The 27,446-nt window shown below is 41.3% G+C and overlaps 1 protein-coding gene across 1 annotated transcript in view; it reads right to left on the minus strand.

The window, feature by feature from the left end:
* diaph2 (diaphanous-related formin 2) overlaps positions 1 to 26,093 on the minus strand; it is a 689,895-nt gene extending 663,802 nt beyond the window's left edge. Inside the window, 2 exon segments of the mRNA XM_024383199.2 lie at positions 25,002 to 25,397; positions 25,926 to 26,093. Coding sequence (XP_024238967.2) covers positions 25,002 to 25,085 — 84 coding nt within the window. The 5' untranslated portion in view covers positions 25,086 to 25,397; positions 25,926 to 26,093.
* Between the last annotated feature and the right edge of the window lie 1,353 nt (positions 26,094 to 27,446).

Here is a 27,446-nt window from a genome sequence, read left to right on the forward strand (position 1 = left end):
ATTTCCCTAGGCGTTGGGCCTTCTGAATGCCTACATAACATAGTGACATATAGGCTTTATCTAGGAGTATTTCCCTAGGCGTTAGGCTTTCTGAATGCTTACATAGTGACATATAGGCTTTATCTAGGAGTATTTCCCTAGGCGTTGGGCTTTCTGAATGCCTACATAACATAGTGACATATAGGCTTTATCTAGGAGTATTTCCCTAGGCGTTAGGCTTTCTGAATGCTTACATAGTGACATATAGGCTTTATCTAGAGTATTTCCCTAGGCGTTGGGCTTTCTGAATGCCTACATAACATAGTGACATATAGGCTTTATCTAGGAGTATTTCCCTAGGCGTTAGGCTTTCTGAATGCTTACATAGTGACATATAGGCTTTATCTAGGAGTATTTCCCTAGGCGTTAGGCTTTCTGAATGCTTACATAGTGACATATAGGCTTTATCTAGGAGTATTTCCCTAGGCGTTAGGCTTTCTGAATGCTTACATAGTGACATATAGGCTTTATCTAGGAGTATTTCCCTAGGCGTTAGGCTTTCTGAATGCTTACATAGTGACATATAGGCTTTATCTAGGAGTATTGTCCTTGGCGTTAGGCTTTCTGAATGCTTACATAGTGACATATAGGCTTTATCTAGGAGTATTTCCCTAGGCGTTAGGCTTTCTGAATGCTTACATAGTGACATATAGGCTTTATCTAGGAGTATTGCCCTTGGCATTAGGCTTTCTGAATGCTAACATACTGTAAGGCTGTGTAATGCTGTCATATGCCTTTCCTGACATGTCTTTCCATCTCCTTCCCAACCTTTAAACGAGCATCAGCTGGGCTCAATTCCAGGTTGGGGTGGTACCACAGGACGGCTAAAGTAAAGTGTTTGCCTATGACAAGGGAGAGACCTAGTCTTCGTTCATTATGTTTTATCGTTCATCTTTTCTGTTAGATTAAATTATGTGCGTGAAAAATGGGTAACGTTGCTTGCTCTATTTCTTTCAAACTGGCCTTGATTCATTAATCTGTACAGTTCATGTCTATCTGAATGAAAATAGTACATAATAAAACAGTGCACTGTAAACTACAGTGAGAGTCATAGATTTGACTCACCTTCACACTTACTATTAACCCTGTAGGTCGTTTGTTCAATATCACAGACTTATGAGTCTGTAGTACAGTACAGAGGAACATACCTACATTAGAAAGATACTCTCTCCTCACTGTATTCAGCTATTCTAGCTACACCGATAAATACAGAAGAAATGTAGGTCTAATGTACATACCTTTACCTGAGCAGTACATCATTTAATTTGCCTGGTGCAATGGAACAAATGGAATAGCTCCAAAAGTGCCAACTGTAAGCGTTAAATCAAGAGCATCTCATATGTATTCAGGTCTGATGACGGAAGACAGAATAAGTTGAAACGAGATGCTGCCAGCAGCACACACCTTTGTTACAGAGTCAGAAGAGGGTAAGTCCACGCTGTTAGTCAGTCGTCATTAGTATTAGCTATATGGGTTTAGGGGTTATGCTGGTGCGGAATGGATGAGTGCACATACATATGAAATGGAATAAGACATATAAAGACTAAAGGAAATTAAATCAATGATGTCACACCTGAATCTACACTGAAATCGTTGTGGAAGGATCAGGGCAAGTCAAAACAATGATGGTGAACATGACTGGTGACCCAAAGACAGTGCACTTGTTCTTTGTTAAATTATTAGGAGGAATAACGTGTAACAAATAAAACATGTAATCCTAACCGATTCAGAATACTGTTGGATTCATTCCTGTAATATTTGACTGATAAGCTTTTTTTTTTTTTTTAATGGATCTAAAAAATGTTCATATTAAAGGACGTTATTGTTTTGGACGTTATTGTTTGGGTACATAACATCACCCTCAAATACTGTAAAGACAATCATACAGGAACCCAACTTGGTTAACAGAAGGCCCCGCATAACCCTGGTTTCCTTGATCAATCCACAGATGTCAGTTCATCTTCCTGTGCTGCCATGACACAAAGACGATGATGCAAAACAAAACACACAGAAATGAAAACAGGACGCCCTACCATGTCGTCAGCCAATGTTCTTATGTGTACGTTCTGTTGAAGGGAAGGCACAATGTGAACAATAAGATCCATTTGAAAATAGTGTGTGAGAGAATATCCTAAACAACCAATACACAGTAACAGATGGACACACACGATCAGCCACACCTATGAATGACACCAAGCAGTAAACCCAGTTTGGCTCGTGCAGGTCCATAAATCGTTGCTGTAATATACAGTAATAATATGTGTGTGGAAGTGGAGGTAAGTACTGTCCAACTAACCAAGTCTAGGATAGTTGATATCCCTTCCTACTAAGAACAGTGAAGAAAAATGTGGATAATAGTTACACAATGACTCACACCAACTATTTATTGACTTCCCATTGTTATTTTAGTGGATCACCTGTTGGCTAACTTCCTCCTTTTTAGTAACAAAACCCCTAAGCAAACAAAATTCTAATTCACTTTAGACACTTAAAAGGGGCAATCTGCAGTTGCGACATACATTTTTGGACTTATAAATTAATGATATGTACCCATTGATTCTCGAAGAAAATAAATGACCATTTATGAGCTTAGTTCAACTGTTGTACCCCATCAGAAACCAAAATATTAAAATATATCAGTCCTTGCCTCCATAGCTCTGTCGATGAATTTGAGAGTGGTTACAATTCTCCAGACCCATTGTTATTATTTTAACTGCAGATTACCACTAAACAACAATAACAGACATTACAGACCCCCTAAAAAAGAATCTCCCAATACAGATGTTTGTTCCTTTCCAGACAAGGCCGAAGTTACCAACGGCCAGTACCTATTTGAAGTTTTTCAATAAATGTGAATATTTGATGCTACTTTTTAAGTTAATACTTGCTGTCAACTTGTCAGCTTACCATAGTTCCCCAGTTGCGCCAGTCATGTAATGGTTTGTAAATAGCACAACAGGAGCTGGTGAGTCCGTAGTGTTCCATCGGTGAGTCTCTGTTTTCTGGCGCACGAGGTGAAGTTACACTTGTATAAAATTCACTGCTAAATATTTTCCATCAGATATTTTACAATGGCTTTCTGACAGAAGTCATAAGGGCACTGAATGGCACTGAATGGCACTGTCATAAGGGCACTGCCATTTTTTCCCTATACTTCTTACTAGCAACTAGCCTTCCACAAGCTTCCCACAATAAGTAATGTGAATTTTGGCCCATTCCTTCTGACAGAGCTGGTGTAACTGAGTCAGGTTTGTAGGCCTCCTTGCTCACACACGCCTTTTCAGTGCTGCCCACAAATGTTCTATGGGATTGAGGTCAGGGCTTTGTGATGGCCACTCCAATACCTTGACTTTGTTGTCCTTAAGCCATTTTGCCACAACTTTGGAAGTATGCTTGGGGTCATTGTCCATTTAGAAGACCCATTTGCCACCAAGCTTTAACTTCCTGACTGATGTCTTGAGATGTTGCTTCAATATATCCGCGTAATTTTCCCACCTCATGATGCCATCAATTTTGTGAAGTGCACCAGTCCCTCCTGCAGCAAAGCACACCCACAACATGATGCTGCCACCCCCGTGCTTCACGGTTGGGATGGTGTTCTTCGGCTTGCAAGCCTCCCCCTTTTTCCTCCAAATGTAACGATGGTCATTATGGCCAAACAGTTCTATTTTTGTTTCATCAGACCAGAGGACATTTCTCCAAAAAGTACAATCTTTGTCCCTATGTGCAGTTGCAAACCGTAGTCTGGCTTTTTTAATGGCGGTTTGGAGCAGTGGCTTCTTCCTTGCTAAGCGGCCTTTCAGGTTATGTCAATATAGGACTCGTTTTACTGTGGATATAGATACTTTGTAACAGTTTCCTCTAGCATCTTCACAAGGTCCTTTGCTGTTGTTCTGGGATTGATTTGCACTTTTCACACCAAAGTACGTTCAGCACCAGGAGACAGAACGCTTCTTCCTCCTGAGTGGTACGACGGCTGTGACGTCCATTGGTTTTTATATTTGCATACTATTGTTTGTACAGATGAACGTGGTACCTTCAGGCATTTGGAAATTGCTCCCAAGGATGAACCAGACTTGCGGAGGTCAACAATTTTTTTCTGAGGTCTTGGCTGATTTCTTTTGATTTTCCCATGATGTCAAGCAAAGAGGCACTGAGTTTGAAGGTAAGCCTTGAAATACATCCACAGGTACACCTCCAATTGACTCAAATTTTCTGGAATTTTCCAAGCTGTTTAAAGGCACAGTCAACTTAGTGCATGTAAACTTCTGACCCACTGGAATTGTGATACAGTGAATTATAAGTGAAATAATCTGTAAACAATTGTTGGAAAAATAACTTGCCAAGCACAAAGTAGATGTCCTAACCAACTTGCCAAAACTATAGTTTGTAAACAAGACATTTGTGGAGTGGTTGAGAAATTCGTTTTAAATGACTCCAACCTAAGTGTATGTAAACTTCCGACTTCAACTGTATGTCCTGGGGGCTAAGTCTGTCCTACCTGGTGTAATTCTCCTGTTTTATCTGGTGTCCTGTGTGAAATTAAGTCTGCTCCTTCTAATTCTCCCATCTCTCTCCACCCTTCCATGGACCTGAGCCCTAGGACAGCCTGGCCTGATCATTACTGGCTGTCCCCAGTCCACCTGGTCGTGCTGCTGCTCCAGTTTCAATTGTTCTGCTTGTGGCTATTGAACCCTGACCTTTTTTTACCCGACTCCCTCCCAACCAACTGCTGTCTTGTACCCTCTACAATCACTGTGATGATTATTATTTGACCCTGCTGGTCATCTATGAACGTTTGAACATCTTGGTCTTAATGGCCATGTACTCTTATAATCTCCACACGGCACAGCCAGAAGAGGACTGGCCACCCCTCAGGGCCTGGTTTCTCTCTAGGTTTCTTCCTAGGTTCCGGCCTTTCTAAGGAGTTTTTCAGAGCCACTATCCTTCTACATCTGCATTGTTTGCTGTTTGGGGTTTTAGGCTGGGTTTCTATAAAGCACTTTGTGATATCTGCTGATGTAAAAAGGGCTTTATAAACACATTTGATTGATAAGGGGATGCCAACAGGGCCAAAGCATTGTCAGAACTGTTGTGATGTTATGTAGTATGGTTAGCTTTACTGCGAGATAAGGACCACTAACCATGTGACTCTGGACGATCATAAACATTGATTAGGCTAAAGCTTCTCTCTCAACTTATAGAAGCAGCCAATAGGGTTGTAGTCTCAAACACTAGCAGCTCCTAGCTTATGACTCATTGACCACTTTCTACAAGTGTGTAAAACATTGCACATTTTTCAAATGGGGTAATTAAACACATTTTAATCAATTTAACAACAAGGGAACCTCTGTCGAGCTAATTGTCTTGACTTTAGTGGAAACCATCAGTTTACTTCTGAACAGTCATTACACACGGCAATGCCGCAACAATGCAATTTAGCACATAACAATTAAGCATGCACGTCCTCTGGGCTTCTCTGGCTTATTAAAACCCCCAAAGTTTTCACTGTAATAAATGTTTATTGCACAACATTAATTCTTCAAAATAACCCAAATCAAATTAGCCTTCGGCCCCTTTGTAATTGAAATATGATTTTGATTCAATAAAAGGTCAATGAAATGGAAAAACTAAGTGCAATTTGGCTGAATTTAGGGGTCCATTTGAGTACGGGGAATATCACGAGTAAGTCTCATCTGGCGAGAGTTTTTAAATGCTAATGACTACTATAACTCTACCCAAAGTTTGCTTTCCTCTTGGCAGAAGGATAATAGGGCCCATTTTAACTTCAGACACCAGCCTGTATTGGCAAAGCTAAAATGTTGTAGTAATGTTTCCCATGGCCGTTAATCATAAAGCTTCTCAGAGTAAGAGTGCTGCCTTATAGATCATAATGAATAAGCTTACATATACAGCAGGAGGGGGGTCTGATCCTAGGTCAACACTCCTACTCTGAGACACTTCATGGGTCCAGAGGTTCAACTGGCTTGCTCAAAGTGATATCTGTTCACACCACTAGGTGGCGCATGACACATTTACACAACTGCATTACATACAAACAGTTCACTTCCATGCCATACATAGCAAAATTAGGCCTAGTTTCAAATATGTTTGTCAACATATGTTCTTTTTAACACCATGTGCACATGAAGCCCTTCCTGCTCACTTAAAAGGGAGAAGAAAATCCCCATAAAAAAATAAAAAAAAGGGACATTTTCAGAGTTCCTCTAAAAAGCCAGCATGGAGATAGGCTTACAAGGAAATCAGGGTTTTCCTTTAATTACTTCTAATTAATAACAAACAAAGGATGCCTGGGAGTGCCTGGCATTGTTGGCACGAATAACTGTACCACCATGTGCTGCAACTAACAGTTCTTAGCAAACTTGTTTTTCCTGCTCCCGCTCTCCCACTCTGCTCCGTAGCCTCTAGTGTGCCAACTTTTCACTTCCACTCTGGAGTCACAGTTTGTCTGCATTCCTCACCATTGGATTTCCACTTGAGGAGAACAATGTGAGGAGTCCCTCTACCCAGGAACATGTTCATTAAATACAATTGACTTGAGTTTAAATCTCCAAAAACAGCTAGAATGTACAGTATGTATAATTTAATTCTTAGTTAAACCAAACAGCTGAAATATAGTGGTTCACAGTTAACACCTCATATCTTTTTGGCGTCATGGTTTATATGGACCTATCAACACAGCCTGCTCAGTAGTAAACAAAACAGGATATGTGTTGCTAAGTGACCCTTTCCGTTGACATACTGACTGGATTCTGGGGCGGCAGGTGTAGATAGATAGAGAGAGAAATTCTGGGCTAGTGTGAAACAGACACCATTATATAGGCACCAGTCCCCAGTCCCCAGTGGTTCAACATGCTAGGCTCCAGTCCCCAGTGGTTCAACATGCTAGGCTCCAGTCCCCAGTGGTTCAACATGCTAGGCTCCAGTCCCCAGTGGTTCAACATGCTAGGCTCCAGTCCCCAGTGGTTCAACATGCTAGGCTCCAGTCCCCAGTGGTTCAACATGCTAGGCTCCAGTCCCCAGTGCACTGTGGTTCAACATGCTAGGCTCCAGTCCCCAGTGCACTGTGGTTCAACACTCTATGCTCCAGCCAATGAAGTCTTCCCTCTATCTCTCCATTAGGCCTGCAGACAGCAGAGCTAAATCATACTAGGGACCCTGATCCCTCATTCCTGAGAGACCCAATTATATACTGGGCCAGTCAGTCAAATGAAACTTTCACTATGAGGGGAGCCCATAGCCACTGACTAGGATGCCCATTCAACAGTGCAGTGTGGCTTCGGTCTATGAAGGGGGAGTCAGCCAGTCAGTAAGTCTCTAAAGAGTAATACTACTACCAGCCTGGTCCCAGATCTATTTGTGCTGTATTGCCATCTCCTATGGTCAATCGACTAAAGGCTAGTGATAGTGAAGCGGCATCTGTCCATTTTGATAGGGGGATTCCCATGAAGGGGACTGTTTCAAAGCCACCCCCCTACCAAACAGATCGGTTACCAGGCTAGAATACTACTAGATCAGAGGGAAACACAGAGACATACTGATCTCTATTATTCAAGGTGGATTTATTTTTCTTCAGCTTGGTTAATGTTCGTAGAATGGCTGTGTGTATTGGACAATCATCCTTCGCTTGTGGAGGTGTCTGACAGATTCAGACATAGGGTTGGGCGATATGGCCAACATATCACAATTGTCGTCCATTTTGGGAAGGTACGGTGGATGTGCATCCATACAAGTCTACCGGTATTCACTATATATTGCCCAGCCCTATTCAGCCATCAGGCAAAATACATGATCATGTTTTAAAGTCCTACATGTAAACCTACTGCAGTTGCAAAGGTTTCGCTTTTTGTGCATCCCTTCAACTGGCATCGCAAGAGTACCATGTAAACAAGCCACACCTCTGAGGAAATACCTAAACACTTTTAAGATAGTGCTAGGAACTGCCAGGGTCCTCCCCATACAATATTATCATGATACTTAGGTGCCGATGCAATATGTATTGCGATTCTCACGATTCTACAAGTATTGTGATTTGATACGGTGATTTAATTGCGATTCGATGTTCCAAACATATTGCTCACCATATGTCTAATGCAGAAGGACAAGAGAGAGCAATGACAAAACAAGTTGATCAGTCAGGGAAATAAAAATGCTGAAAACAAATTAGCTCCCTATTTAAAAAGAAAATGGAGAACAATGAAAGAAAAATACTGGAGTTTTGGTACAGCAAACTAAAGCAAAAATAATATAGCGATATTTTTAAAACGATACGATATATCATCAAAAATAATATCCCAATATGTAACTATCATTTTTTCCTCCCATTACTATTTTAAGAGGTCATCTCTCGATCACTGTGCCCCCAGCTCTCTGCTCCAAGCCCTATTACCAACTGCTGTGTTAATAACATACATGTTATGTACTATTCAAAATGCATTGCTTTCGGTGAACAGGCTACACAAGTAGATGGAAAATAGACCCATCCATGTAACCTTCAAAGTGATGTGCTTTTCATTTCTGAAATGTTTGCATTTTCTAGCATCCTCTCTAGACCATTAGTGCATATAATGACTCGGGTCAAAAGTCAAATCAACTAAATACCATTGACCTGGTTCATTGCAATGCTTTGATGTGAAAGTGGTTATGTCATGTGGGGTGTTCTCTCTCAAACACACATGCAGGCCTATTTTAATGGTGACAGTTGTCCTTTTCCAGTGAAGCTTCCACTAGCCTAACCAACAGGGCTTCTACAAACTGTTCTCCTAGATTTAAAAAATATATATATAAATATACAATTTTAAAAACATACAAAGGTTCTCTTATGGGGACAGCCAAAGAACCATCTAGGTTCTAGATAGTGTACTGTTGCTGGTTTCTACAGTGCAGTAGTGAATGTGAACAATGGCCGTCTTATCACTCAGTACTACATAAGGTGCTGTTATAGACTGATGGACCTATATCAAACTTCCATTGCGTGTAGTCTATACTCTGCCCCTATAGACAGTACAGAGTCATCTTAGATATGTGATTGAGCAAATGTCTAGATAAGGATCACCATTACTCAATATTACATCATGAAATATTATAGACTGTATGACAGTGTTATTTCCATAGTTATGTAGCCCACTGCAGGACTATATTAACTAGTCTAGGACTAGGCCCCCTAATGCTTCGGGAGGCATCTGAAATTCTACTCAGTACTGAGTATAGATCCTGCCCAAGGCTTGTAAATAGTACAGAGCATCCCTATCCCTACATCATCCCTCCTCTGTTCCCATGTGTATCAAGAATGGTTCACCACCCAAAGGACATCCAGCTAACTTGACACAACTGTGAGAAGCACTGGAGTTAACATGGGACAGACTTGCACCATGTATCTGATATAGGTGGGTAGGTTAATGCAGAGGGAAACACGCAGTGTTCATTTTGTATACAGCAGTACTGTGATGCTATTATAATTTGCCCCTCACGACCGACAAGTTCATCCTTTCCTATCATTCAGGCCGGTTAAAAGGTGGCCTTCAAATCCAACTCACATTTTGAGTTCATATTGTTTGTGTTCTCGCCAGTGGTGTTCATGTAATACCAATGGGAGTGGGCTAAGACTATTTTGAAAAAGGGGGGACCAAGTACGAAAGCAGGCATTCCCATGATCAAGTCCAGCTGCTAGGAGCATCGGGAGGTTTACTCAATGCCACATGTGTATGCACAAAAGTACCACAGACACCAGCACACACATGAGTAAAGGGTATTTCTCCAACACTGCCCCACACACACACACACACACACACACACACACACACAGGGAAGTGAAGAGAGCCTCTCAGAACAAACAAATCTGCCATACACATCAATCAAATAATGGAGCTCTGTCCTCTCTCTGCAAACTGAATTAGGGCCAACTGAATTGAATCAGGAGAGATACCAAAAGCCATTTCCAAAAACAACAAAATTACCCCCAGGCCTCAGGCAGTGTTAACTCAATTGTAAAAATGAACTTATGAGGTAACACTTGTTTCAATGTCACCCCTTATAAGAGGATAAATAACCACAAAAAAAAGAGTAGTGTGAAGAAGAAAAAAAAGTAGTATGATGTTTAGTGGTAAAGCTATTAGTTTTAGTTGAAAGCACAAGTGCCTTTAAAAATGGTCAGGAATCTGTGGTGCGTCAGTTATTTCAGGAAAGCGGTGGTGCTGTTTATATTTCCCTAAAAACAGCAAAAGGGGAAATCCCCCAAAGACCAGCGGTGCTCTGGGTCCAATGGCTTTTCTTTGGATGCCCTGACCACATAGCCACCAGGCCACCTGACCACTGCCCTCAGGCTAGGCTGGCTTGTTTTTTTCCCAGGATTTCAAAATGAATTTGTAAATCATGCTCCCTGGGGGTTAGCTTCATAGATACTGTACTATAAAACAGTTGGGGACTTTCTGAAAGGATTAGGGGGGAAATATATTTGTGTATACTATATATGGAGACCTTGCAGTGTCTGTTCATCATCAAGACATTGAAGTCATGTGGAAAGAACCGACTATTTAGAGAATAGTTAGGGAGTTTACTAGAGTTTAGGGGAGAAGGGGTTAGTTGGGGGAATTGATTCAGATGAGAATCGCTATTCTGAATCGATTCTCTTTTGCAATAAAATCGCAGTATCAAACCACAATACATGTAAAATTGTGATTCATAGGCTATAGAATCGCAATATGTATCGAATCGTGACCAAATCGAATGGCAACAACCAGCCCTAGTAATTTACTCCATGTCAAAGCAGAAGTGTTATTACGAACGAGAAGGAGATGTTCCTTCCACGGCCGGTGTGACTACAGCATTCTTTACCACTTCCTGACTGCCATGCATTTCCTGCTGTTCTCCTCTCATACAGACCCTCTCTTTGTCTCAAAAATGGAGGACCAGGCCACCAGGGACACCATATAACATTGCAAAATGACATAGCAGTATGAGATAGAAGAATCAATATCTACATCTATCAGCCAAGTAAAACCACAGCACAACTACCAGAGTCATCGATATGGTGGGGCTATCCAGTACTATGGATATGGTGGGGCTATCCAGTACTATGGATATGGTGGGTCTATCCAGTACCATCGATATGGTGGGTCTATCCAGTACCATCGATATGGTGGGTCTATCCAGTACCATCGATATGGTGGGTCTATCCGGTACCATCGATATGGTGGGTCTATCCGGTACCATCGATATGGTGGGTCTATCCAGTACCATCGATATGGTGGGTCTATCCAGTACCATCGATATGGTGGGTCTATCCAGTACCATCGATATGGTGGGTCTATCCAGTACCATCGATATGGTGGGTCTATCCAGTACCATCAATATGGTGGGTCTATCCAGTACCATCAATATGGTGGGTCTATCCAGTACTATCAATATGGTGGGTCTATCCAGTACTATCAATATGGTGGGTCTATCCAGTACTATCGATATGGTGGGTCTATCCAGTACTATCGATATAGTGGGGCTATCCAGTAAGAACTAGGCCTAGACCTTATTCTGTGGTGTTATGTCAACTCTGTGGTGGCCATTGCATGTTAGCTGTGTTTAAACTAGGCCTATTCATTAATCTAGTTTTTTTTATGGAAGTGTAATGCTTCAACCTCACAGATGCTAGCTATGACTTGATATTCACCCTAAAGTCCCTCTGACTCCCCTAAAACCGCACCACAATGCCTCTCTCACACCCTTAACATTAACAGCTGGGATACATGACCTGAACCGATGAGTCACAGGTCCAAAATAAGAGTTGCTGTCAAAGGAACAAAAGTTAAGTGTCTCGTTTCACAGTGGTTCACATGATTTCGGCCCACATACTACCCTGAGGGTAATCCCCATTACATTATACTAAGAAACATGTCTCGAGTGGAGTTAGTGATTATATTCATGTGGGTGTAATACTGAAAACAAGCTCTATTAATAATTCATATTCTCCTAGTTCTGATGGGTATTGGACTAGGTTATATCTGGAAGGCTTAAACAGTGGCAGGAGCATAAAGGGATCTTTCTATAAACTAACGAACCAGTGAGCATTCCTTGTAGTGGACAACTGTTTGGAGATGTTAAAGTCATTAATAATCATTTGCATTTTTTCCTCCATGTGAATACATTAAGATATAAAAAGGGGGACGTAGATGCATTCAATATAATTCATGAGTTGAATCAAAATCTGTTTAAACTCTTTAAATCATGTGACAAAACACTACCTTTAATTACATTTATGATACTGCTGTTTGTTGTTATATAATGTACTACGCATTTAACAACAATTACACATTGACCTTGATCCTGTGAAATTCATGGATATGGCTGTCGTACTCTTTTTTTGTATGGAGATCTCAGAAGTGCACTGTAGGCTGGTAACATTTTGTGTCTCCCTATGTTACGGTGTGAAAACTGTTTTCATGGGCACACATATCCAAAATAATGTACTTGAATGCAAAATCCAATGCTTCAAACAGAAAGAGTAACTTTAATATGACTAATAAAACAAGTCGATACTGTCATTAACAGGGTTCTTCAATAATTGTCCATAATATTGTTTGATGCTAGATATTGTTTATGGCCCTCTCATGATAAATAATTACTTTTGGATATTATGTAGATTACATTTGATTACATCTAAATGGTTTAAATGATGCTATACAGCCAAAACAGTATACAGTCGCGGCCAAAAGTTTTGAGAACGACAAATATACATTTTTGTTCGTATGATGCTAATTTGCATATACTCCAGAATATTATGAAGAGTGATCAGATGAATTGCAATTAATTGCAAAGTCCCTCTTTGTCATGCAAATTAACTGAATCCCTGCCCAAAAAAATTCCGCTGCATTTCAGCCCTGCAACAAAAGGACCAGCTGACATGTCAGTGATTCTCTCGTTAACACAGGTGTGAGTGTTGACGAGGACAAGGCTGGAGATCACTCTGTCATGCTGATTGAGTTCGAATAACAGACTGGAAGCTTCAAAATGAGGGTGGTTCTTGGAATCATTGTTCTTCCTCTGTCAACCATGGTTACCTGCAAGGAAACATGTGCCGTCATCATTGCTTTGCACAAAAAGGGATTCACAGGCAAGGATATTGCTGCCAATAAGATTGCACCTAAATCAACCATTTATCGGATCATCAAGAACTTCAAGGAGAGCGGTTCAATTGTTGTGATAAGGCTTCAGGGCACCCAAGAAAGTCCAGCAAGCGCCAGGCCGGTCTCAAGTTGATTCAGCTGCGGGATCGGGGCACCACCTGTACAGGGCTTGCTCAGGAATGGCAGCAGGCAGGTGTGAACGCATCTGTACGCACAGTGAGGTGAAGACTTTGAGAATGGCCTGGTGTCAAGAAGGGCAGCAAAGAAGACAATTCTCTCCAGGAAAAAATTCAGGGACAGACTGATATTCTGCTAAATGTACAGGGATTGGACTGCTGAGAACTGTGGTAAAGTCATTTTCTCTGATGAATCCCCTTTCCGATTGTTTGGGGCATCCGGAAAAAAGATTGTCCAGAGAAGACAAGATGAGCGCTACCATCAGTCCTGTGTCATAGTAAAGCATCCTGAGACTATTCATGTGTGGGGTTGCTTCTCAGCCAAGGGAGTGGGCTCACTCACACTTTTGCCTAAGAACACAGACATGAATAAAGAATGGTACCAACACATCCTCCGAGAGCAACTTCTCCCAACCATCCAGGAACAATTTGGTGACAATGTCTTTTCCAGCATGATTGAACACCTTGCCATAAGGCAAAAGTGATAACTAAGTGGCTCGGGGAACAAAACATTGATATTTTCGGTCCATGGCAGGAAACTCCCCAGATCTTAATCACATTGAGAACTTGTGATCAACCCTCAAAGAGGCGGTTGGACAAACAAAAACCCACAAACTCCAAGCATTGATTATACAAGAATGGGCTGCCATCAGTCAGGATGTGGCCCAGAAGTTAATTGACAGCATGCCCGAGCGGACTGCAGAGGTCTTGAAAAAGAAGGGTCACACTGCAAATATTGACTCTTTGCATCAACTTCATGTAATTGTCAATAATAGCCTTTGACACTTATGAAATGCTTGTATTTATACTTTAGTATTCGATAGTGACATCTGACAAAAATATCTAAAGACCATGAAGCAGCAAACTTTGTGGAAATTAATATTTGTGTCATTCTCAAAACTTCTCAAAACATTCTCAAAAGCCACGACTGTATATTGCTAGACTAGAGATATGCCCTAGCTAGTCAGTCAGTGGTTTCACACCTAACTAGCTGGAAGCAAGGGTGAGAATAGTAGACATGAAAATATATCCTTTCACTGTTTACAGCAGGTCTCAAGCTGCCCAGACCTGTCTGATGAGCCTGATAGGTTGCCGTTGGTGTGTCCTACTTACACGTGTGCAAATCTGTGTGTGAATAGCAATAGAATTAAACATCCAACCAATGCCTCAAGTGTCATCCAGAGGGTTGTGGGGTCCTATCCAGAAGCAACCCCTAGTCCAGGGGTGGGCAACTCCAGTCCTCGAGGGCTTGATTTGTGTCAACACTTTCTCCATCCCAAGCAAACACAGCTGATTAATCAAATTGCATTCTAAACTGAAGATCATGATCAGGCGATTATTGGAGTCGGGTGTGTTAGTTGGGGCAAAACTGTGACACCAATCAGGCCCTCAAGGACTGGAATTGCCCACCCCTTCCCTAGACACTTGTGGAGATCTGAGAGAACTGGACAGGTATAAGCAATACCGCCAAAATTCAACCAATGCCTATCAAAGGGTACGGTGGAGCTCTCACCGTGTCACCACCCATCAATCCCTCTCAGATTTCCACAAGAGTCTAGACTCTGGGCAGTTGAGGCTAGGGGTTATTTCTGGACAGGACATGGGCAATCAGTCGGTCAGTCTCAATTTTTTCAAAAGCAATGAAATATACTCGCTTCCTCTGTCCTTGGGAGAATCTCAATGGCATTTCCTTAATTCGTTACATCCCCTCTCGTCGTCTCCTTCTCAAAAACCATTGGATGAGAAGGTCATAGGTCCCTCCCCTCTCACATTCTTATCCAATGGGTTTTGAGGAGGCGGCAAGGTGAGAGGACATGAGGAATGAAGTAAATGCCATTGACATTCTCCCCTTGTTTCCGCCAATCCTCACCTCCTCAAAGCACATCGGGGGAGAGGAGGGAAGGTTCCTCCCCTCGGGCTACAATGCACTTTCAAGGAGAGGCAAGGAGTGGAGCAAACATGGGCAGAGGAAGCAAGAATGTGATGTCTTGTTTTCACACACACACACACACATTGCTTGAAGCGTTTGCTGAAAAATTAATCAAATGGCCAACCGGACTATTTACTTTGACACCTCCCCTTTCTTTTTTTACACTGCTGCTACTCTGTTTTTATTATCTATACATAGTTACTTTACCCCTACCTACAAGTACAAATTACCTCGACTAACCTGTATCTTCGCACATTGTCTTGGTACCGGTACCCCCTGTATAAAGCCTTGGTATTGTTATTTTATTGTGTTACTTTTTATTACATTTACTTTTGTTTATTTAGTAAATATTTTTGTAACACTATTTATTGAACTGCATTGTTGGTTAAGGGCTTGTAAGTAAGCATTTCACAGTAAGGTCTACACCTGTTGTATTCGGTGCATGTGTCAAATAAAATTTGATTTGAATACCCAAGGCAAGGTGGAGGCACTTCACCCTAATTTGCTACGGGGTGCCATGCTACTGTTGTATTCTGTGCAGGTGAAAAAGCAAATTTGCTTTAATTATAATGAGGTCATTATTATTGTCAATGATTTTGTTGACAGAACCCATCATTTTACATTATTGTATTAAAATGTTACATCAACTATAAAAAAAAAGTAGAAATGTTGTTGTATATCTTTTTTATTATTCTGGAAGGTTTAGCATGGCTATTAATTATAGATAAGTTGCCTAAAGCAGAAAACAGACCTGGCTACTAGGCATGACAAAGAAACACGCAGTGTCAATGTTTCATGTGACATTTTGAATGCCTTGTAGATGTTTTGTTGTTGCTAGGAGTAATGGTCTCATTGTGCCGACCTAGACTCTAATTCCTGTTGCTATACATGTGGTGCAACAAAATCATTTAAATGTATATCAAACCATTTAGAAATGTTAACCCTGAAGTCACACATGGGGCACTTTATTTATAGAAATACCAATATACAAATTCTGTTTTTACCAGGGTTTGAAAACTACGTTTTTCATAATCTAGGCCCAAACACGCAAGAAGGCAAGCCTAGGTAAAACAAAGGCTCCTAATCCAACACTAAGAGTTTGTTTCACTAAGCCACCATAACATCTCACATGCATACAACTGTATGTTTAAAGTAGGGCTTAGCTATTCATGCATTACTGATATTTTAATTACTTTAATGAACCCCTAATTGTCTGCTATGATTAAAATCATTAAAAGCAGATTGAATTCATTAAAGGAATAGGCCTAATATCCACAAATACAATCACTGTCAGGCACACAGAAAACATGATCAGGAGAGAAGGGAATGAAAGAAGTAAAGAGTTAGGATTTGAGAATGACTGACTGGAAACGCAAAAATGAAAGGCTTAGCTTATCGTTCAATGAGGATTTGTGTGAAGTTTCATAGGCTACGTCTACTTTCCCGCTTTGAGATTACTGAGAAATCTCTGCTGGCTAATTGTTGATGAAATTGGTTATGAATGTTAGAACTATTTATTGGGGAATACAGAGGCCCATGGCAACACAATCCAACAGAAAGAACTGCTGATGAGTGGGCCTAAAAGAGGATCCTGACAAATTCCGATGAAGTGAAACTAAGCAAAATGTGCACGCCGACAACGCATAAAAAATACATTCGAAGTCAAACAGTTAACAACACGTACAGTGTGTGAGATAACGCTATCTCAAAACAACTCATGACACAAAACTTTTATATACTGAACAAAGGTCTGTCTCAGACACCTCTACATAGAACCACAGAATCTGTCAAGTTCAATCAAACACAGGTTAATGTACTGTACGTGCAGATCTGAACCACAGAGGTTTAACAGTCCCTCCCTCCCTCCCTCTGTATGTCTGTCTGTGTGTGTCTGTGTGTGTGTGTGTGTGTTATAAAGAACACAACTGCACCGCCAAGCCAACGCCTAAAGAAAGCGATGATGAGTCAACCCTGTTTCCTGCTTGAGGGCGGCAGACAGTTGAGATTTATCCACTCTCAGGGTACAACCCTAGAAAACCGTGTCTAGATGTCTATGGGCTGTTTTTAAATCAGGCTGCTGTCTGCCACCATTCACAGCATGGTTGAGCCAGCACCATACACACTGAACTCTGCGTGACCTTTGAGATGCTGATCTACACTAATCATTTTTCTATAGCTAATAGAGAGTAATGTAAAATAAACTATTATGTAAAATACAGTACCAGTCAAAAGTTTGGACACATCTACTCATTCAAGGGTTTTTCTTTATTTTTACTGTTTCCACAGAATAATATTGAAGACATCAAAACTATGAAATAACACATATGAAATCAACCAAAAAAGTATTTAAACAAATCAAAATATATTTAAGATTTTAGATTCTTCAAAGTAGCCACCCTTTGCCTTGATGACAGCTTTGCACTCTTGGCATTCTCTCAACCAGCTTCATGTGGTAGCCAAATGGAATGCATTTCAATTAACAGGTGTGCTTTGCTAAAAGTTAATTTGTAGAATTTCTTTCCTTCTTATTGCGTTTGAGCCAATCACTTGTGTTGTGACAAGGTAGGGTTGGTAAACAGAAGATAGCCCTATTTGTCAAAGAGAAACGACAGTTCATTACTGGAAGACATGGTCAGTCAATCCGCAAAATGTCAAGAACTTTGAACATTTCTTCAAGTGCAGTCACAAAATCCATCAAGCGCTATGATAAAACTGTCTCTCATAAGGACCACCACAGGAAAGCAAGACCCAGAGCTACCTCTGCTGCCGAGGATATGTTCATTAGAGTTACCAGTTTCAGAAATCGGCAATTAACTGCACCTCAGGTTGCAGCCCAAATGCTTTACAGAGTTCAAGTAACCGACACATCGCAACATCAACTTGGGAGAAGAAATGGACATTAGACCGGTGGAAATCTATCCTTTGGTCTGCTGACTCCAAATTTGAGATTTTTGTTTCCAACCACCATGTCTTTGTGAGACGCAGAGTAGGTGAACGGATGATCTCTGCATGTGTGGTTCCCACCGTTAAGCATGGAGGTGGTGGTGTGATGGTGCTTTGCTGGTGACACTGTCAGGGATTTATTTGGAATTCAAGGCTCATTTAACCAGCATGGCTACCATAGCATTCTGTAGCGATACGCCATCCCATCTGATTTGTGCTTTGTGGGACTTTCATTTGATTTTTAACAGGACAATGACCCAAAACACACCTCCAGGCTGTGTAAGGGCTATTTGACCAAGAAGGAGTGTTGGAGTGCTGCATCAGATGACCTGGCCTCCACAATCACCCGACCTCAACCCAATTGAGATGGTTTTGGATGAGTTGGATCACAGAGTGAAAGAAAAGCAGCCAACAAGTACTCAGCATATGTGGGATCTCCAAGACTGTTGGAAAAGCATTCCAGATGGAGCTGGTTGAGAGAATGTCAAGATTGTGCAAAGCTGTCAAAGGCAAAGGGTGGCTACATTGAAGAATCTCAAACATAAAATATATTTTGATTTGTTTAACACTTTTTTTGGTTATGACATGATTCCATATGTGATATTTCATAGTTGATGTCTTTACTATTATTCTACAATGTAGAAAATAGTAAAAATGAAGAAAACCCTTGATTGAGTAGGTGTATCCAAACTTTTGACTGGTAACGTATACTGTGTCTGTAAAATGTATTTTGAAAGTATAAGCTGGAATTAGATGCCTAAGTGTTGTTGTCCATTAGTTTACTCCAATTAGAAGTGGGGTGGTAGGGTTAGAGGAAAATAATATATAGGTATATTTGGGGACTGGAAATTACACATATAATAACATTGGTAGAAGCCACAATTTATCTGATCTACCCCCTAAAAATGTATAACAAATATGCAACATCAAACTTTAATTATTATTTTTTCTAAGGCTGAAGATGATTTATCTTCCATTTATTAGAGCTTTAGTACTCCCAACAGAATTCCAGAACACAAACCATGGGTGTGTTCATCAATTCAATCTGGAGTGTCAGAGCGCACTCTGTGCATTCGTAAATTCAGAGCTTTGTCAGATTGTAAATTCAGAGCGTTTCGCTCTCAGTGTTCAGAGCGCACACTGGACACTCTGGCCGAGAAGTAGGGTTGATCTGAGTCTTCTGACCTCACAACGGCAGTCAAGCACCCAAGCTAACAGGCTAACGCTGGCTAGCTTGCTAGCTACTTCCAGACACAAATGAGAGAGAACCTTTGACCATTTCACTCGCCCTAGCAGAGCTTGTTTGGCTGTTTTCATGTTACCCAGAGTGTTGGTGCTTTGAGAAGCGGTTTCAGATGATTTCTCGCCACATTCGCTGAGTGGCTATCAACAATCCTGTAAAATCAATGTTTGTCAATCACAAAACACTAGGTCTCTAAGGCCCCTCTGCACCAATAAATATAAATCAGTAAATTTCTGTTTCCCGTTGAGAACTGGAGAGAACTCTGCAAATGAGCATGTTGTCGCACCTTGAATTTGTTTCATTCACATGATGCTGGGCCCATATCACATATTCAACTGATCCATAAACACCTACACGGTGAATCCATTAACGTGAATCCATGGAGTCCAGAAACATCCACAATGACGGTCTATTATTCCACCCACATTCCAGTCTATTTAAATACCATAGAATCTACCTAGGGTATTTATGCTAAGACGACAAGTGTTGAATTTATGTAATATTTTAAATTAAGTGTGCAAGACTAATCATTAGTAGAATCTATGGCATATGGGCTAGCTTACAGTATGTATTTGTCAAATCAACCAGACTCAACAGATGTGGAGGAGAATAAGTTCCAACTCCCCAGTATTGTACAATCATACCTAGATGGCTTCACACATGAAGTCAGATAGCAGTCTCAAAACATGTCAGTATGTCATGTCAACATTGTTATAATGTCAACATGCTTTGAGAGCAGTTCTATTTATTCAAAGAGCTGTATGACTACTACACACGGAAAAGTAGATAAGATACTCTGCCTCTCAGGTAATTCAATCAGTGTTAACCAAATTGACTTGCATTAAACAAGTTGAAATACTGCATAGCATTTCAGTGAGACAGTATAACCCACATAATCCTCAAGTTATGAATGGATCTTGGGGTAAATATGTTAGCAAACTTCGCGCGTGCTCTCTCTCCGAGGTCACAATTTACTCTGGAATACAGGAGAGGTTGAGGGGGGCTCCGACAAATCGGATCTCCTGAATTCCTCTAAAATGACTTCATTCCTTCTGTCAATTTTGTTAGAAGTCAAAGCTGTTTGCGGTTATGATTTGATAACAGCAAACATGGGACAACCAAAAATGACTCAGTAGATGTCATTCTTGTGACAGACAGCCTGCTAAAAGTGCTCTTAACCTGAGGGGTTATCCTGATGTCCTTGGCTGTTTGTGTCCACATCACAAATCAGAGCTCAGATAATGTTGTTGTGATGGTATCCTACCCGGTGACTCATTAAACAAACACAGCTTTCAAAAGTTTCTCTCCTCACAAGTCGCTTTCACCAGGTCAGACATCCTTTCACGGAAGTCTAAAGGATACGCACGCTAAGGTGAATCCTAGTGCACTGTCACCAATTCTCAGCGGGCTGGGTCAGTGAGGTGACAACCTCCACCTCTAATCCAGCTTTAAAAACAGACTTATATCCGTAAACTCTGGCCTGGATACACATTCACAGTGATCACAGACAATCTCTGGAAGAAATCAAAGGTGGCAAAGTCTGGGAAAGTGATGTCAAATATTTGAGGACATTTAAGGCCTGCATGTATCGAGGCATGCATGTGCAAAAGGGAGGGGGAAAACAAAAAGTAAGATCAAGGCTCCACCCAGGGATGAATGATTACTTCCTCCCTCCACTCTCAGGCCGCCTGGTTTTGGCGAGAGCCAGAGCACAGGCCTGCCTCTTCACCTCTGCTGCACTGTTGAGGCTGGGCAACAACAGTGACCATGCCTGGCACTGAGACCTCTTAAGGAGTATGTAGTTCGCAGTGAGCTCACTGACAGAGAGTGCTTAGATGACATCAGCACTCATACAAGCAGCAGTGAGGCAGCACTAAAGCCCTGGCTGGGCTGGGCCGTGGAGCCAACGGAGGGGAGGCAGTAGCTGGGCGACTGGAGGATGTTTAAGTGTTAGTGTTGTAAGACTATTTTTCCACAACATTTAAATACCACACCCGCTTCGGAGACTCTGGGGGTTGTAGTCCTACCATGTCATTATAGATGGGGCAGCAGGTAGCCTAGTGGTTAGAGCAGTCGGCCAGTAACCGAAAGGTTGCTGGATTGAATCCCCGAGCTGACAAGGTAAAAATATGTTGTTCTGCACCTGTTCCCCGGTAGGCAGTCATTGTAAATAAGAATTATTTCTTAATTTACTTGCCGAGATAGATAAAAGGTTAAATAAAAATAGATCACAAAACACTGAGGTTTTCTGGGGGTTCTATTCCTACAATGTCATTACAGTCCAAAAAAACACTGGGGTTTTCTGCTGGCTAGAAATCACAGCCATTATCTTTAAGTTAGTTAACCCTGCTGGAGCAGCACATACCAGCAATTACAAGATTTGGCCCACCAGCATTGCACACCACACCAACCCCTCCCGACTGCGAGGTAGTCTGCAACCCAGAGGAATGGTTGCTTAATTTTGTTTGTACTTCTGGTTACGGTCATTCACTGTACACAGGACTCCGTGGTGAGAAGTACATGCGGTCATTCCCTGTACACTAGGCAAGTCAGTTAGAACAAATTCAAAATGTACAATGCCAGGCCTACTCCGGCCAAACCCTGACGATGCTGGGCCAATTGTGTGCCGCCCTATGGAACTCTCAATCACAGCCGGATGTGATACAGCCTGGATTCGAACCAGGTACTATAGTGACGCCTCTTGCACCGAGATGCAGTGCCTTAGACCGCTGCGCCACTCCAGGAGCTCACCAATGGACATATTCTCACAGCCCCAGCAGCCCTGTTGCATCAAGACAGAAGAGACCTACCTGCCCATTGCAGCCAGGACATAGTTGAGTAATTGGCTCTCTGTAGGCTCAGCACAAATTGAAGGGACATATTTGGTAAACAAAGCCATAAAGTGGGCCAGATGGCCATCCTGCTCTAACGTTAGGCTAAACTGATTATCTCTACCTTAGCGGTGGCTAGGGCATTCTCCTGGATGACTCAACATATCTCTTGATCCACAGAGGAACTGAAATAACTCACTGTCATACTACTTGTTAACATGCTGGCCCTGTAGAGGAACAGTTCCAGGTTACACTACAGTAAGTCAGTGAAAAATGAGCAGCTCAACCGCAGGCCTACATCCTGTTTGAGCAGAGGACGCAACTTTTCCTTATTTGACTTATGCTCGAGGAGCTTACAAACAGCCGGGCAAGAACTGTCCGCTGTGCCGCCTAAAGCTTATTGACAACTCTGGTGGCACAGAACCCTGTGGCTGCAAGTAGCGAAAGTTATAATAATAAAATGCCATTTAGCAGATGCTTTTATCCAAAGCGACATTCCAGTCATACATGCTTACATTTAACGCATGGGTGGTCCCAGGAATCGAACCCACTACCCTGGCATTACAAGCCCCATACTCTACCAACTGAGACAAATACCCTGCGTGTTGCCATGTATAATTCCCACTCTCCCTCCCCTAACGTTTCTGCCGCTTTTTGTAACCTGCCTCAGTTTACAGCCCATCTTTCCAAACAGTTCTAGTTTCCTCCAGGGAGGGTGGGGCTGACATTATGATGACCACACTGAAGCGCAGCCCGTGAGAGACCGTATCCCTCCAGTGTTGCAATTAAGACATGGGAAGAGTCCACTTTAAATAGATCCTGTGAGTCTCCTACATACACTGGTCACTAATCATTAATGAACATGGCTTAATTTGGAAGTAAACTTTGTTCAAGATAATCACAGGACATTCAGTCAAATTAGTTTGTGAAATATGAGCTCCCTACTGATTTCACTTCCACGCAAGGGATGAGGCGCACTGTGCTGTAATAGCTCAAATGACACTTGATACCCAACGACACACCGTGTCAAACTGATACACCTTGTACATCAATCAGTGTGCAGGTAACTAAACAGCACTGTACCAGACTATATTAACCCTTGTGTAGGTAACTAAACGACACTGTACCAGACTATATTAACCAGTGTGTAGGTAACTAAACGACACTGTACCAGACTATATTAACCAGTGTGTAGGTAACTAAACGACACTGTACCAGACTATATTAACCAGTGTGTAGGTAACGAAACGACACTGTACCAGACTATATTAACCCTTGTGTAGGTAACGAAACGACACTGTACCAGACTATATTAACCAGTGTGTAGGTAACTAAACAACACTGTACCAGACTATATTAACCAGTGTGTAGGTAACGAAACGACAGTGTACCAGACAATATTAACCAGTGTGTAGGTAACTAAACAACACTGTACCAGACTATATTAACCAGTGTGTAGGCCAATAGGGAGACTCCACAGCTGAGCTGAAGAAGTAAATAAAAGTCGGTTAGATATAAGCTATCAGTTATTATCAACAAGTAGCCTAGCTGCCTAACCTATGCACTGTTGCTTAGTTGTTGTTTATGTCATAGTGCTGATCATGCCGTTTAGGTTGGCTCAGGTCATATCTACAGTATAATGCTGACCCTCATGCACAGCACAACTCTCCTGCAAACCCTCTGGGTCAGCAAGTTGCTCAACTTTGCACTGCATCTGTCTCTGCAACAGGAATGCCTTTCAAAGGTCTCAGGTTGTACTTGTAGGAAGGCCTTTGATCAAAAGGCAAACAAATGTTGAGGGTTTCAAAAGTAACTTGAGTGAAATGCGAGCAGGCATCTAGGTCAAAATGTGAATGCTACATTAAATAGTTAATATGATTACCATTTGGGGCTGTCAGCCCATCTTTGAAGCTTGTCTTGCACCACAAGGATGCATTGTATGACAACGTGATGTAGTCAACTCTGGAGGGTTACTAGAGTGAGCAGCGGGGTTGGTTCATAGACTGCTGGGATGGTTTGACTTTAACACCAGGGCTTACCCTGGAGGTGACTGATTAACAAGCTCTAATGCACAACAGTAAAACCGTGAATAGGGCGTGCTCATGAATTCCTTTCAACAAAGGACCTGTGAGTAGTAAAGCTGATTCACTCATAAGTAGCATGTGAAACCCATGTAACAATTTCTCTCATTTGGAAAGTCTATCAGTTAGCCCTTGAATGTCAAATAACAGGACAGGACAGACAGTTCAGTGTAACTTTTCAAAAGAAGATGGCTATTATATAGCCAGCAGATATGACCCGCTTGCATACAGATGCACTAGAGTAAAGTGCCATTTTTGTCCTCATGCTAGTTAGCAGTAGCATCCATTATGGAATGGCACCTGGCAGTGAACAACAAAGGCGCTGATTGGCTGATACTGCTGTGACTTCTGCTACCTGGCCCGAGGACGAAAAGGACAGTTTTACAGAAAAACTGGCAGTCTTTCAATCTTCTCAGTGTTACAGTTATGATATTGGAACAATTCGGAATATAACGCATTTCTCATCCCTGGATTGCGGTACATTTTCCAAGCCATATCTCGCACCGGCCCCATGGTATCTTAATATACACAGAAATGCTGTTCAACACTAGTGCAGCTGGAAGCAAATGGGTTGGATCTGCTGGCTAGCTACTACAGAACAAGAAACTCAGAAAATACCAACCAGTTTTTTGTTTTTACTCTCATCCTCTTTTTCTCTCTTTTTATTGGCTTTATTAGGATCCTCTCCACCGCTTGCTTGATCCATTTTGTTCCCGTAAAGACTTCAGAAGATTCTTCAAAAGTTAACTCGACCACTCTTGTGAACTCTTTCAAAACATTCAGGGTTAGGTTTCCTCAAAAGCCATGCCATTCAAGTTGCCATAATGAAAATGTTGTTAGTATTCCAAATGAAGGTCTGTTTCTTCTTTATAATTGTATCCAGTTACAAAGTAAAAGCTTCTTGTTTGAAGAAGAAAGGTGTGGTAGGGTAGTGCTAGGTGTGGTAGGGGAGTGCTGTGTCCATCCAGATGTCTTTTCAACACATTATCAACTGTCTCAGTCCAATCTGCAGTCAAATCTGTCCCAAAAAGAACAAAGTATATATTTTGAATGTCAGTGTCAATCATTCTCAGCAGTGGTGCACAAATTGTTTATCTAAAAGTCACTGTACCGCTCAATGTTGGCACGTGCTTTCAGGAATACCCTAATTATTATTCAGGTACCTTTGCATGGAATAGTGTGCGCCTTAATACTCGACAGCAATGTGTCAATAAAGCTAGTCAACGGTTTGTTTTATGAAGAAACAGAGTTGCCATACACTAGCGTGGAATAAAATAAAATAAATCCATTAACGTTACTGTTTCACAAAACTAGTTGAAAAGCAAGGACGTAACAACACGATATAAATATAGCAGGGTTACTACCATGGTTATATGGATAGTTTACGCTTTCAACACTTTGTAACATGCAACATCAATGCCTCAAAAGTATAAATGAAATGTATCTGAAATAGCACAAACATTTTATTAGATAGGACACCGTGGCTGTCTAAGCGCTTACTTCAGAAATACATTACAAAACGGGGAACAAATACATTTTACTTTACCTGAACAGCTTCATTAAACTTAGTTGACTTAATGTAATAGTATTCAATGTAACAATTACATAAATGTGTCAAATAAAACTCTAAATCCAATCCAAAGCTTACCATTTCAACAAAACATGAGAGCCAGACTGACTGTATGTAGTTCTGCCCATCGAACATTCCGATTCGCCCACGAGCCAAGCTAGGAAGCAGGGATTCCATCAGCCATTGGACACATCAATGTGTCACGGGTGGGGGGGGGTTGTCACTAGTTATTCCAGCCACAAAATCAGCTTTTTGGTGTTCATTTAAGGTTAGGCATAAGGTTAGCATTGTTGTTAAATTTAGGGTTAAGATTAAATTAAACATAAGATTTTAAAAATATACGCTTTTCTTTTTTTAAATAGGCGGGGTTTAGCCATTTGTGGCTGTGGTAACTAGTAAAGACCGAGGAGGAGACTACTGTTGTAACGGAGAGGTAAGACTGACTTCACAGTGACTGGATAGGATTTAATCACGAAAGAATGCCAGCCGATGGAAATAAATTGAGCGCGCGCGCGCGCGCGCATATACGTGTGTGCTCATTGTGATGTGTGTAAGATTGACGGAACAAAAAAGTCTACTTAGGCTATTTCTTTAGCAAACATATATAAATGGAGGCAAAATAATATTAATTAAATATGAAACACTACATATTTTAGACTGAGCCAATATAAATAATAAATAATCTTCACTAATTCCAAATTACATAAAATCATTTATATTGCATCATTTATATTGCGTAATTTAGGTTCACAGGCTATAGCTGGAGTTACATGTTTGATTGCATATTCACATCATGAGACATATTTCATACTTCAAACTCTGATTCCAGCTAGACATTAATTTGACCCTTGATGGGAAATTTGAAGGCATCGCCATCATGCATGGTATGTCTTACAGGAACACAGCTACTGGAGCAGAAAACTGTCCCCCACAATGGCCACAGACTGCAGGTGCCATTTCCCCCACATCTATTGATGTGCCATTCTGAATCATGCAGTCATTGATTTACAACAGAGTACACATGATGGAAGCTAATTGAGGCAATGCATTGAGGCCATTACTTTGAGGGTGTTAAAATGTCTTGGAAATGCATGTACATTTAAATAGGGGCACGAATCAAAACTTTGTTGCTTAATGTGAAAAAATATATAAAATGAAAAGAAGATACTTCCTTTGAGAGATAAGACAACAAACAGATATGCTGTAAGTACGTAATTGGTCAAAATATAACACAGGTGAATATAGACTCTCAAGATGGCACAAAATGTGTTCACAAATTGTGTGGTGCTTCTTTCTGGAAGCACTGTTGGTGTGCAAGATACACCGTTTTCAGCATAGGACCTCTGCTGTTTCTAGAATAAGCTCCCTGATGTTCACTAGTAAATCGTTTGGCGTGCAGAGGGCACCATCTGGATATTCTTGGTGTGATAAGCTTGCTCTGTTTGTACAACTGGTTAATGTTCAGTGGATAGAAAAGGTTTTGAAATAGTGAAAGAA

The sequence above is a fragment of the Oncorhynchus tshawytscha genome, linkage group LG21 (assembly GCF_018296145.1).
Source record: "Oncorhynchus tshawytscha isolate Ot180627B linkage group LG21, Otsh_v2.0, whole genome shotgun sequence".
In the NCBI taxonomy this organism is placed as follows: Eukaryota; Metazoa; Chordata; class Actinopteri; order Salmoniformes; family Salmonidae; genus Oncorhynchus; species Oncorhynchus tshawytscha.